General features: G+C 35.2%; 1 protein-coding gene across 5 annotated transcripts in view; it reads left to right on the top strand.

Moving 5' to 3' along the window:
• The window catches only part of LOC150102853 (eukaryotic elongation factor 2 kinase-like), a 389,384-nt gene that overhangs the window by 159,217 nt on the left and 216,720 nt on the right, over nt 1-13,447 (top strand). For all 5 annotated transcript variants that reach the window (XM_090397538.1, XM_090397535.1, XM_090397537.1 and 2 more), the window contains 2 exons: nt 8,569-8,740; nt 10,855-11,007. In XM_090397538.1, the coding sequence (XP_090253664.1) occupies nt 8,569-8,740; nt 10,855-11,007 (325 nt within the window). The remainder of the gene's footprint in view (nt 1-8,568; nt 8,741-10,854; nt 11,008-13,447) is intronic.

Genomic DNA, 13,447 nt, shown 5'->3' with positions numbered 1-13,447 from the left:
CATGATATAGGTGGATTGATACGGTACAAAGTGCCTTAGACGATAGAAATATAAGATCTGATAATGTTGGAGTCTTGACAAGTAACAGACTGATTTGGAGGATAATTGTAGATATTAAGTTAATCATCATGTCATCTTCCTTATACCCTCTTTTACCTTGCGGTGTCGAGGGTCTATTGATCATCGGACCTCACTCCGTTTACAGGATAAGGTGGTCAGCCTTATGCCCCGGGATGAGAAACCCCAGAATAAACTGGGAAAAAAACCCTGCTGTCCATGCCCAAGACTGGCTAACTTGGCTATGGCTGAGGAAGATCCTTCAACTCCTCATGTCACCGACGGGAATCGAACCTAGGACACTCCTTCCCCAGGCATATGGTTGCGAAGTGCAAAGCCACTAGGCTAACCGCACGGACATATTAAGTTAATGATGTAAATTTTTTATGTAGTACTATCATATCCTGTACACCCCTTGATGGTACATGGCAGGAATTTGATGATGATGATGAGGAGTGTACAGGATATGATAGTACTACATGAAAAATTACATCATTACTACATTACTTACTTCCTATCTACAATTTTCCTCCAAATCAATCTTTTACCTGTCAAGGCTCCAACATTGTCGGATCTTATATTTCTATCTTCTAAGGCACTTTTTACCATATCAATCTGCCTATATCTTGTTCTTCCTCTGGGTCTTTATCCTGCCAACATTGCAGAAAACACTTGTTTTGCTAATCTATCCTCTCCCATTCTGTTTAAGTGACCATACTGCCTGAGATTAGCACTACTAACACATTCCTAGATGCTAACAATGTCAAGTTCTTTCCTAATATCCTCATTTTTAATATGAATTTTTGCAATTGACGCCATCTGTTCATGCCCCTAATCTTTCTCAGGACTCTCATATCTGCGGCCTCTAGACTTTGGTCAAGTGTTTTATTTCTATCCCAGCTCTCAGATCCATAAGCTGAAACTGGTTTGAACTCTGTCTTGTTCACAGCTAATTTAGTGTTTTAATTAATTTCTCTCTTATTCCATATAAATATATTCACTTGACTTCCTACCATACCAGCTTTATTCATTCTGTTGTCTATTTCCATATTTAATTTACCATTTTCACCAAGAATTGTGCCTAAGTAGCTGAAATATTTTCCTTCTACTATAGGTTCTCCATTCACAATGCAGTTGATATTTTAAGGTTTCTGCCTATTTTCGTTTTGCTTTTCTTGTTATTGCCGACCTTCATACCAAATCCATTACAACAGTTATTCAATTTAGTCAGGGAATCTTTCAGACTTCTAAATGAATCTCACTGAATTTATTTAGAAGTTTAACAATATCTACATAAAGTAAAGAGCTGAGATTAACACCTCAATCGGTCATGATGTCTATAGAAGTCCAGGATATCTGGATACCATTCTGTAACACCTATTGAATAACATGGATAAGAAGTGCAATTTTGTCTCACTATTTCATCCACCATGGCCGGTGAAGAGGTTAACATCTCCAATTTTGAATATCAGGTTTAATACCACTTTCCTTCATAATGTGATCCATATAGATAATGAGTAAACAGAGGGATAATGTACATCATTGTCTGACACTAAATTTAACATTAAATCATCTTCCTCTACTTCCTTCATTTCTAACTGCTGACTTACAATTCAAATAAGGACTAAGTATTGCTTGATATAATGCCCCATTGACACCATATAACTGTAGCATTTTGAATAGCTTTTCTCTTGGCACCTTGTCATATGCTTTTTCCAGATCTGCAAAATCTAAATACAGATCTTTGTTGTATTCCTATGATTTCTCAACTATTTTCGTAAAGCAAAAATCTGATCAGCCTCTATTTGGCCTGAATCAGCATGTTCTTCATCAAGCTTCTCTTCCACAGTCCTTCTGAACCATTTTTCAAGTATACTTGCATAAATCTTAGCAGGAACACTCATTAGAGAAATACCTCTGTAATTCTCACATTCAGTTTTATTTCCCTTTTTATATATGGGTGCTCTCAGAGCTGTACTTCAATCATCTGGAATTCATCCCTCTGTTCATATCATCCATTTCATTCCCATCTTATTTGTTCTTTGAATTCTAGGGGCACATTCAGATAACTGCATCATTTAAGCAGCTCGTCAAAGCTGTCCATGCAATGCTGATATCTTTACCATTCAGTAACTGGTACTATGGGAACTGAACTCAGTATTCTTCTGAGTTTGTCATAATTTCTGACTCTCTGGTTCAGCATGTAATTGGTGCATTTCTATAATTAGCTCATATCCATTTCGGTATTTAATTAACAGTCACCAACAGGTGGCAAAACAGTCGCATCATTAATTGAAAATTCCTCATTTTCACTTCTCGTGTTAGAAAAAATCTAACACTCTTTTATCTTGTATTTCTTCTTTCGTGTACTATTTGCAAATGCTGACTCACAATAGCTCAGTTAATTCTCCTATATTATTACAAATTTTCTCTGCTACTCGATCAGTGTTCAGATAATTTGTCACCCATAATGATTATTCATTTAGTACCCAGAAGGGTAATTTGTTAATGAATTTCATCATTCTCACAGCTGAACTGCTAGGTCTCTAGCATTACCTACACCATGGTAGCATTCCACTTTGTGCAAGATAGCCTCACACTCACTGCCACATGGAATGTGTATTAGTGAGTTTGAGGCTATCCTCTCTCCCCATTTGAGGCAATCTTCCAACTCTATTTCTTCATTCCTTTCTAAAAATATTATGCATTCAGTTTCAGTTATATCTGACTCTTAGAGCTAGGTTTCACTAATGCCAACAATCTTAAGCATAACATGTTCACCAAGGTGACAAACTCAGCCACTTTGTTTTTAATGCTTCTGGCTTTTATGCAGTGTCTATGGCCCAGTTGACCAACTTTTTCTTTTAATTAATGTGCTTAACAGACTTAGCTAAATACGTACATAAATATATCTTCAGTAATTATTTTGATACAGCAATCCCTCGATTAGTGCACCTGATGCGTTCTTTAAAACAGGCGCATTAATCGAAAACGCACTAATCGTATATAATAACCTATGGGAAAAAGTATAATTCGTTCCTCAAATTTCTTTTTTGAACCTTAATTTTTTTATAAAAGAATTAAGGTATGTCTCATGGCCTAGTTAAAGGAAAATCATGAAGCTGAAAGACAATAAAACATATTCAGAATATAAATTTTATTATTCTACTTCTTAACAAAGAAATGAGCTAATGTAGTTTGGCGGGGATTTTGTTTCTTTTTTCATACAACTGACGGTATGACCCTATTGACTCTTCTGCAAATTTTACTGCTTCATCAGGGTCAGCCTCCATGCATTGCTGCTTAAAAACTTTGATTGTAAGAAAAATATTTTCAAATTGTTTCTCTGAAATCTCTTTTGGCTGACTATCAGTGGTTAAATTTTCTTCATATTCTTTGGGATCTTCCCGCTGTTCATCTAAATGTAGCAGGTCGGAATCACTCAGTTCTTCAGAATGAAATTTAATTAACTCTTGGACGTTATCATTGAAGGGGAGAAAGAAATGAAGGACGTACGAATTGGTCGCCATCATGCGAAATCACATGCTTTATAGATAAAATTTCTCAACTGTTATACAAGCAAAATAGTTATCACTTTAAAAACTACAATGATCATAAAAGAGAAGTTAATTTTCCAACGTGTAATAATAAACAACTCATCCCAGAAGAAGGATTGATTACCCTATTATTGGAATGGATTCTGCATGTGCAGAAGTGTCGAAGGGTTTAATCTGTGGGCGTACTATAGCAGATGACATAAATTTTGGCTGTAGAAATTTGGAACATAGTGTACATGGAAGTAGTGTAGTATGCCATGAAAAATAACTTTGTAAAATGTTTTAAATTGGTAACCAAATTATTTCATTCTGGCGACCGATTTTTTTTTAAATAGTTAGCCATAAAAATGTATAGATAGAAAAATTTTTAAAATCTGTAACATTTATTTTTAAGATGTATATAGTGCACTGATCGAATTTTAGAGGTGCTATATTTTAGAATGTGGTGTATGTATTATCAGGTTTTTTATTTTATTTTAATTTTATATTTTTAAAGATATACATATATTTTGTTTTCGTCTTGCATACTAAGACACTAGCAAATATGGTTTATAGTTATCTCTACTGCTATTTCATGTCTGTCTGCTTCGAACACTACAGCCAAATTATGTATGAAGTAAAATCTTAAATTTAAAATCTGCTATTTGACCATTTGCTGCTGAAATTACATTTTGCTCACAGTTTATTAATTGGCATCATTATTGTAAAGGAACTAATTTGAATCTAAAAAAAAATGTATAATATGAAACTCATTTCAGTGGTTCTGCACACTGTTGGTAAACAAAGTCTCTACGTGACAAAATATGTTTACAGGCACTCGGTATTATCTCCATTCTGCCTTATTCCTTCTGTATGATATTTTGGTAAATCATGTATTCCTGTCAGCATACCTTTTTGTTGGATCTGTTTGATCAATTGGATCACTTTTTTGCAGAAAACTACTGGTACTGAAGCATTTCTAATAGAATAGTTCTTTCAATTTCAGGAACAGATTGAAGTCTGGAGTGCTCTCATGTAAGAACTTTACTTGGAGGGCTAAGTGAAGAAACACCTGCTATCCATTTGTTTGTATAATATCAGATTCTTCATGTGAAACATGTTAGTCTTGCATTGTGCTTCTGGTTTGGTAGTTGATCTGAGTCAAATTCTTCCTGCATCTTGAAGTCTTGTTTTGTGTATCGAGAATATCTAAAGCAAGTAGATGATTTTTTACTCCATCAGGCTTACACCTGATATGAAGATAGATACTCTTACATTATCCTACTGGTCACACATATACTCTGTGCAGAACTTTTTGAAATTAAAAATTCTACAAGTTTGCACAGTATGAGATATAGGAACACTCTTGAGACTTAAGGAGAATGGATGGTCTCTGTATGAGTGACGGAGATTATGTACTCTCAATAAATGTCAATACTCCTACAATATCAACTATATAAAAGCATAGCATGCTTTCACTGCAGTCACTGTCTTGTCTGGGAGAACTTAACTCCTGTGGTGAAAGACTATTGGAATTTGTCCATGCTAATAGATTAGTTATTACCAATACCTTCTTCCAGAAACACCTATCATGTACCTACATTTGGACGTCATACGGTGATAGATCAAGGCACCAGATTGATTACATCCTAGCACCTCAACAGTAAAAGACAAGCATCTTTGATGTGTATACTTGTCCTGGAGCAGACTGACTATAGTTCAGACCATCAGCTAGTAAGAGCCAAAGTAAGACTTGTTCTAAAACTTTCCAAGTCAGACCCCTCCCAGTAGATTGGATGTCAGAGTAATCCCTAGTGGGTTCACAGTAGAAACATCAAAACAGTTGCATGAGCTTTTGGTGGTGGTGGGGAAAACATTCCTGAAATGCTCTATGAAGGAGTCAAGGTTATAATACAGAATGCAGCCAAGAAGTATGTAATCCTAATTAGAACACCAAAAGACCCATGAATCTCAGTTTCAACATGAAATCTTATTGAAAGGAGGAGGTCAGAGAAACAAAGATACACAGACTGAAGAATATAAGAGATTATAGAGAGAAATTAAGAAAGTCATCAGGGTGTACAAAGAACATTATTATGCTAAGAAATATTGAAGAGGTAGAGTTCCAGATGAGGAGACAAAATTATAAAATGTTTTGGTTAGATCATGATCTTAAACACACGTTAACCTAAATTGGATGTTATCAAAGATAGGAATGATGCAGTACTAATAGAAAAACCAGAAATCAAAAACAGATGGAGTACTCTGAGGAACTTACAGCTGAGAGGATAAGAAAATTTGTCAGAGTCCTCTTACCAGGAGAATTTTGATTTGGAACACCTCCATTTAGGTGAGGTTGTAAGAGCATTTAAGGAGCTCAAAAACAATAAGGCTCAAGGTACAGATGTAATCCCAATAGAATTTAAGACCATGGGGGGGGGGATGAAGGGATCGAGCATTTCATAGATTGATTATAAAGATGACAAGGTCATGGCCTAGAGACCAGATGGTCAGTTTTCATGCCACTGCACAAGAAGGGAGATAGGAAGGATTGCAAAAACTACAGAACTACTAGTTTAATCTCTTGTGCAATCAGATTTTATTAAAGATCATCCTAAATAGGATTGAGGCCAAAGTCTAGGCAGATTTCAGGAAAAGTAAGTGTACCAGAGTTCAGATCCTTTGCCTTACACAGAGCATTCAGAAGTATAGAGTTTAGCCTACCTTTGATAATGTGTTTCATATACAATTCCAAAGTTTTTGACTGTTCAGCATGTGAAATTGTGGAATGTAATAAAAAAATAATGGGTGGTCTTCATCACATTATCAGGTTGGTGACTAACTTGTATGGAAAACAAGAAGCTGTGGTAAGAATGGGCTCTGATTAACTGATTGGCTTCAAATAGTCAGGCAGGAGATTTAGACAAGGATGCCTACTATCTCCTCACTTGATTAGTATATGCTGAGGATATTTGGTGGGTTGAGAATTTTTTTTCTCATTTTCATTGATTTTTATATACTTTTGTATTTTGTACCTGGTTTGGAAACCCTTCTCTAGAGACCAAACATGGAACTTTTCAAGCTTCAGGTTTCCAGTTAATGGGACAGTGGTTTCACATTGGGTGATGAAATTCATCTCCCACCTAAATTTCCCCTAATCCTTTAGCTACCACTATCATAGCATCAATGTGCTATGGATTTGGTCACCTCTTCTGTGTGAGATTAATATAAAAATAAATAAAATTGGCAGCTATCTCTTCTTGTTGCTTACCTTGACCACTAGATGCAATCTGTTCCCATTCCATGGTATATGGTTTTCCATGATGATATAATATTATAGTCTAACAGATTAGCTTAGGTGTTGACTGTTATTCATGACTTTTTTTCTTAAATTTTTTTATAGCATCAATTGGTGTTGTTAATACAGTTAAAAACAGTACAAGCCATTAGGAAAAAGAAAACCAGGATGTCCTCTTAAACGATTCAACGATGACTTCTAAGGCCAGAACAGGCCATGCTAGGCCTAAATCCTTGATACGCATGATAATGATGAATACAGTTCAAAAATAAGTCATGAAAATATTATACAGTATTTTGCAAATAAAAGATTTTTGCTGTTATTTTTATGTAAGGATCTGGGTTAATGGATCTTAAGCAAAAACCAAGAATACAAGAAACTATATATCAATCACGTGCATAAATATATATATGCTGTCAAGATGAACTGAATCAGTGATGTTTAGAAGATCAATCCTCTGATATGAATCCAAGAAACCAAACCTCTCTTACAATTTTCATCACTCAGGATAATCAGAGTCATGTGAATGGCTTAGCAGAGGACGAGTCAGGAAAAGATGCTTTGGTTTCCAAACTCAGTGTGCAAAGAAAGAAAACACTTAACTGAAATTAAAATCTTTGAAAATATTTATATCAGTCTTAAATGTGTGAATTTATAAAAGACGACAGATTACAAAAGCTGGACAGAAGATACCGGAAACAGTGAAATGAGACATCTTAGGCCTTGTAGAAATTGAGAAAGAAACTCAGATCAGATAATGGATTTATAATGGAAACTTGCCTTTTCATATTGGAGGAACCAAATATGGAGTGGAATTTTTGAACAAAGGGAAACCAAACACATTAGAACTGATAGAATGAACACAAATCCTGTTTTTTTTTTGGGGGGGGGGATGTAACCATTTGACGGTATAGCATGGTATAGTAATGACCATACTCCAGGTCTGTGCACACCACCAAGTTCTCTTATCCACTAGATTCCTGAGTTGATGTCCAACACGACGTTCAATAAATGAATGCAGTCACATTCTGTTTAGTCTTCCACCAACAAAAGGTTGTAAACCTGTGGTACCCCATTATTGTGGGTGAAGTAAAGAATTATTATTATTTTTACATAATCTAGAAACTCTTCTGTAGTTGCATTCTGGCAGAATTAAGGCAGTTATATGCCATCTCTCCAAGAGGCCTTCTGATGCATTAAATTGTCTTCTCCCATGAATATAGCAACCAGCCTGTGAAACTGCTTCATAGCTATAACCTTGAATAGTAGAGGTTCTGGTAACTCCACATTATATTTAACATGTTCTTGAAGTGTATCACTTTCATTTCACTGCATATAAAGGAAGGAGGGGAAAGCAGAAGTCAAAGGCAAGTCCTTGCTCACTCTGGAGACCAAACATAGCACTTCAGCTTCCTGTTTTTCATTCTGCAAAATGCATGCACAATTAACATTTGGTTGGCTCTTAGCCTTAGTGAGTATCGTCTACCTGAGGGGTGAAAGTAAGCGAAATCATCAAAAGACCTGATCTGAAGTTGAGTTGTTTAGAAGCTGATTATTAGAGTTTTCTATATTTTAAGGATTTACTCATTGTATTTATTTTGATAGTTAATGTGTTGTAATAATTCTACTTAAAATAGTAGAAATTTAATTTAAAAAAATATATTTCACACCTCCCAGGAAGAAGCTGTCGACAGTAAACCAGAATCAGAACTGGAAAGCAACTTCAAACTATGTTGCCAAAAAATATATAGCAGATGTCACTCGAGAAGTATATTTTGAAGATGTAAGACTTCAAATGGAAGCAAAGCTGTGGGGTGAAGAATATAACAGACATAATCCACCGAAAAAGGTAACTAAGTTTAGTGTTAATTTATTGACTAGTTACTGCTGATATATATGAACGGTTTTCTCCCCGACCCTTAAGTTATGCATTTAATTTTGGTAAAGCCAAGATGTGGCTGAATTATAGCCTTATAAAGAGGGATGATAACTTTCCTATCTTGACTTGCTAGCCAATTTTTCAACATCCAAGTAATCCTTTAAACAATTGTGCCATATTTTGCAATATGCCATCTGAATTTCAACTCTGTTCACCATTATCCTGAAATTCTTAGTCTCATCAGTGTATGTCAGTCCAGTATCATCAAAGTGATACACGTTGTGTAATTCTCATCGGTCTTATCATAGTTTAAAGGAAAATAGATTTCAGTTTGGCCCTCTGAGCTCATCACTTTTTTGGTGTCGAAACAGTCCCTAATCCTCTCCTGGTCTCAGGATCAGTAAAACCTTTGCAAAATGCATTTCTGTTGCAGAAAAGCAACAAAAAAATCACAAACATCAATTCTTACCAAAAAAATGTTTTCATAGAATCACTCCTACTCAACCCCCCCCGCATCATCTTTTACGACTGATACATGGATGATATTCTATGCATTGGAGAACCAACACGCCTTACAAGCGTCCCTTAACGATTACAGCAACAGACTAAAATTCACCATAGAAACCGAACAAGACAAATCCATCAATTTCCTAACCCTGACATTAGTCAGAACAAACAACAAAATAGCCATGAAAATATTCCACAAACCCACACATATCAGAAACTACCTCCATTTTAACTCATACCAACCTTATTCGATTAAAAAATCAGTCATCCTAACACAATTCATAAATACTTGCAAGTTTTCAACTAACTGTAATTCTCAACACAGAAATAAAGAAATTAACACAAATTTTTTAAAATCGAAATTGCCCAACACAACTAATAAATTATCTCAACAAAACAGCAAAAACCAGGCAAAACAACTCAACAACCAAAACAAACTTTCCAACACAAAAAAATTATCAAACTGCCATACATCCAGATCCATCTGGAGGAACACAGGAGTCCATTACCTGCACTACAGCCATCTGGTGTAGCACACCATGCCATTGATATGAAACACCAGATCTAATGGAACAAAATGTCCTATTTATACAGGAGCAAATATAAATTGCAAATTATTTCTAAAATCTGCCATAGTATTATAATATTCACCAAATCTGAAAAAATTTGTCTATCTCACTTTACCCAAAATGGGAGACTTGTTTTGAGACATTCAGCAAATTTCCATAACACACTGATAGAGGGTGCTAGTTAGGACTTTCATACTCTTTCTTTTTGCCTTTCTGCTAGTGTGCACGTGTTTAGTTGTGTTTCATTGTGGCTATGAAGACATCTGGGTACAAAGGCAAAATATTGACATTGCATTTAATGAATAGTAATTTATTAGCTAAATAAATTTTGTTATTATTATATAAAGTAATTATTTGTGTTTTATCCATTAAACATCAGCATAAGTATGCTGATAATCCTTGAGCATGCACGTTCAGTTCGCACTGCAAAATTAGTATTTTTAATTACTAATTATATGAAGAGCCAAAGGCTTCAATTCGGCGACATGAACTTATTTAAGTTAAGAAATATTATATCCCATATTGTTTCTTAGCCAAATAAGAAACTCAGAGTTTCATGCCGAATATAGAAACTATATAAAGTTCGGCAATTCCAAGCGTAAGCAAATACCTGGATAGTGCAGCACCTGATCCTTTAAGATAGTGCAAGCTGAGGCAACTCATGAGTTAGACCTTGCACTGGGTCATCAGTTTGTCATTACCTTGCTAATCTTCTCTTTCCGTAGGCGACATATTTTTGATTTACTGATATAACTGATTTACTGATTATTAATAGATAAGCAGAGCTCTATTTTTATTGGAGGTAAAGCTTTGCTTATCTCTTTGTCAATATGAACAAAATGAACTCTATGAACCATCGGCTCGATGATAATATAAAGATTTACTGATTATTTACTGATATACTCAATGCAATTTGGAAAATTGTTGATATTTCCCCTATTAATGATAATTTCATTTCTGTAAATCATTATGTAAGTAGTAGTGACATATGTATTTTTTTTCTTTCAGGTAGATATATGTCAGATGTCCGTTATTGAATTTTTGCAACAGCAGCCAAGGAATACTTTGTTCCATTTAGAACACTACATTGAAGGTGATTACATCAAATATAATTCAAACTCAGGATTTATTAGTTGTGAAAATCTTCGACTGACACCCCAGGTATTCATGTTTGTCTACATAATAACTATTGTTTGGTATATAAAAACTCGAAAGTTTTATAAATCACTTAACTACAGGTAAGATTTTAGACTTTTTAAATAAAATTCAGTAAGATCAGGATTTACAGCATTGGGTTAGTAGGAATATGCATATAGTGAGCTCTTATAGTAAGGATTTTTTTGAGTAACAAACTTCATATGAACATGAATTTGATACGCTAACCACTTGGCCAACTGGGCCAAGTGGTTAGCGCATCCGCTCTCCATCCAAAAGGCTGTGGGTTCGAATCCTGCCATTAGCATGGATGTTTGCGATTGTCTGTGAAAATACTGGTGGTTGGTGGTAGATAGCATTATGATCATCATAGTTGCAGTTTGTTGTAGTTGGAGGATTGAGTGGTGGAGACAGAGTTGTAGAGTAGGTGCCCTCCCTCAATGAGTCTTTGGACTTCCTGGAGGTGTCACGTAATAATAATAAATTTGATACTGAACATTTAATCAAGTTTTGAATTTTCAGTAGCTATTGTTTTTCACTGGTTAAGAATAAGCAGATATATTTATGCTTATCCTTAAACCAGTGAATATGAACTATAAACTTTGAGAATTTACATTTCAGTTTACAATTTAATATTGAAGAACTCACTTATGATCATCATCTTGTCCAGTAGTAGGCCTAGAGGTATGTTATGGTCTCAGCCTATCTTTTGACTGCTCTTCTTGGTAGTCTCCATCTTCTAGAGATGTATCAGAGAAACTGTTGAGCTATCCTGATCCTCTGTATTCTGTGTATATACTGAATCATTTTTGTTTATATTGCTGAATATATTTTATTATAGTTGTCATATTTAGTTCATTCATCAAATCTTTGTTTTTCTTCTGATCCACTTACATATCCTGTGGTTTTTGTCATAAATTTCTTTTCATCTGATTTAAGCTATTTGATCTTGTTTTCTGACAGCCCTTGCCTTCACTCCCATATGTAAGTATTAATCTTACTAATGTCTTATATTCTTTAATTTTGGTATGCCTTCTAAGCAATAAATACAAAATGTTATATTCAGGCAATAACAATCAGGGAGGCTTTGAGCTGATAATGGTAGCTATGAAGGTCTGCAGAGAACCTGGAAATTGCAGGCTAACAGGGCTCTGGCACACCCAATTCCATGAAGATTTTTTTTTTTTTTAATCTGAAACATAACATGTCCAGGGAATCTGACGCCTCAAGAACTGCAGTCCAGAATCTCAATGAGAAATATTCTATGAGGACTCTCAACATACTTCAGCTTAACATCAATTGCACTCAAAAAAAGATGAAGAGCTTAAGAACATTTTATACAAAAATAACATCCACGTTGCATTTCTACAAGAAACAGAACTAAATCAAAATCTGAAGCTTCAAATCAAAGGTTATTCATTACTAAATCACTTAAGGAATTGACAGCATACATAAGAATATAAATTAAATTACACTTTAATAAGTATTTCTGATATTTCGACAATGTCACGTTGCCATCTTCAAAAGGAACAAAAAAGGCACGTGCACGTAGGCGCTACAACACAATAACTGAGAATGAAATGATGAAGCTATTGTTCTCCTAAAACCTCCAACCACTTCCCCTAGACCTACCTGGTGTATACCAGGTCCCTTGCAGCTGTAAATTGTCTTAATTTGGCCAAACATGCAGGACAGCGAATATCAGAATTTCGGAACATAAGGACTACATCTGGTTTCACAGGTATAGCCACTCTGGTCTTGCAGACCATGCTCTGGATACACACCACAGAATACGGTGGAAGAAAGCTACAATAATACACTGTAGCAAGTTCAAATTCAAAAGAGTATTCATGGAATCAGCCTCAGCCTAAGAAACTCTCCAAACCTCAACAAATTTGGTTGCATGAGACTGCCACAAATTTGGGAGGCTTACATCACCAGACCTTCAGCCCAATAGCCAAGAACGCCTACATAGCCCGCTAGGGGGCACCATCAAGACTTTTAGGAGAACAATAGCTTCATCACTTCATTCTCAGTTACTGTGTTGTAGTGCCTACGTGCAGATGCCTTTTTTGTAAGTTCCTTTTGAAGATGGCAACGTGACGTTGCCGAAATATCAGAAATATTTATTAAAGTGTAATTTAATTTATATTCTTATGTACGTTGTCAATTCCTTAAGTGATTTACTAATGCATAACCAACATATAAGCTTGTCTACGAGAAAGGCTATTCAACACTAAGGAAATACAGACTGGATCGTTCTTGTAGAAGTCTAGCTATACTCTTACAGACCCAACATATTAAATGTAAAGAAATCATATCAACTACATATAGCAATATAAATAGTAACACAGAGGCTCAAGCACTTCAAATATTTCTAATAAAACACATTACTACAATAGTCGATGCATAACACAGATAGAAACGCAACTAAGTCAAATGATTT

This window comes from Typopeltis vanoorti, chromosome 9, assembly GCF_054136105.1.
Source record: "Typopeltis vanoorti isolate ZY-2024b chromosome 9, IOZ_Tvanoo_1.0, whole genome shotgun sequence".
NCBI lineage: Eukaryota > Metazoa > Arthropoda > Arachnida > Uropygi > Thelyphonidae > Typopeltis > Typopeltis vanoorti.
The sequence above is the reverse complement of the archived record's forward strand: the minus strand, read 5'-3'. Positions and strand labels throughout refer to the sequence as shown.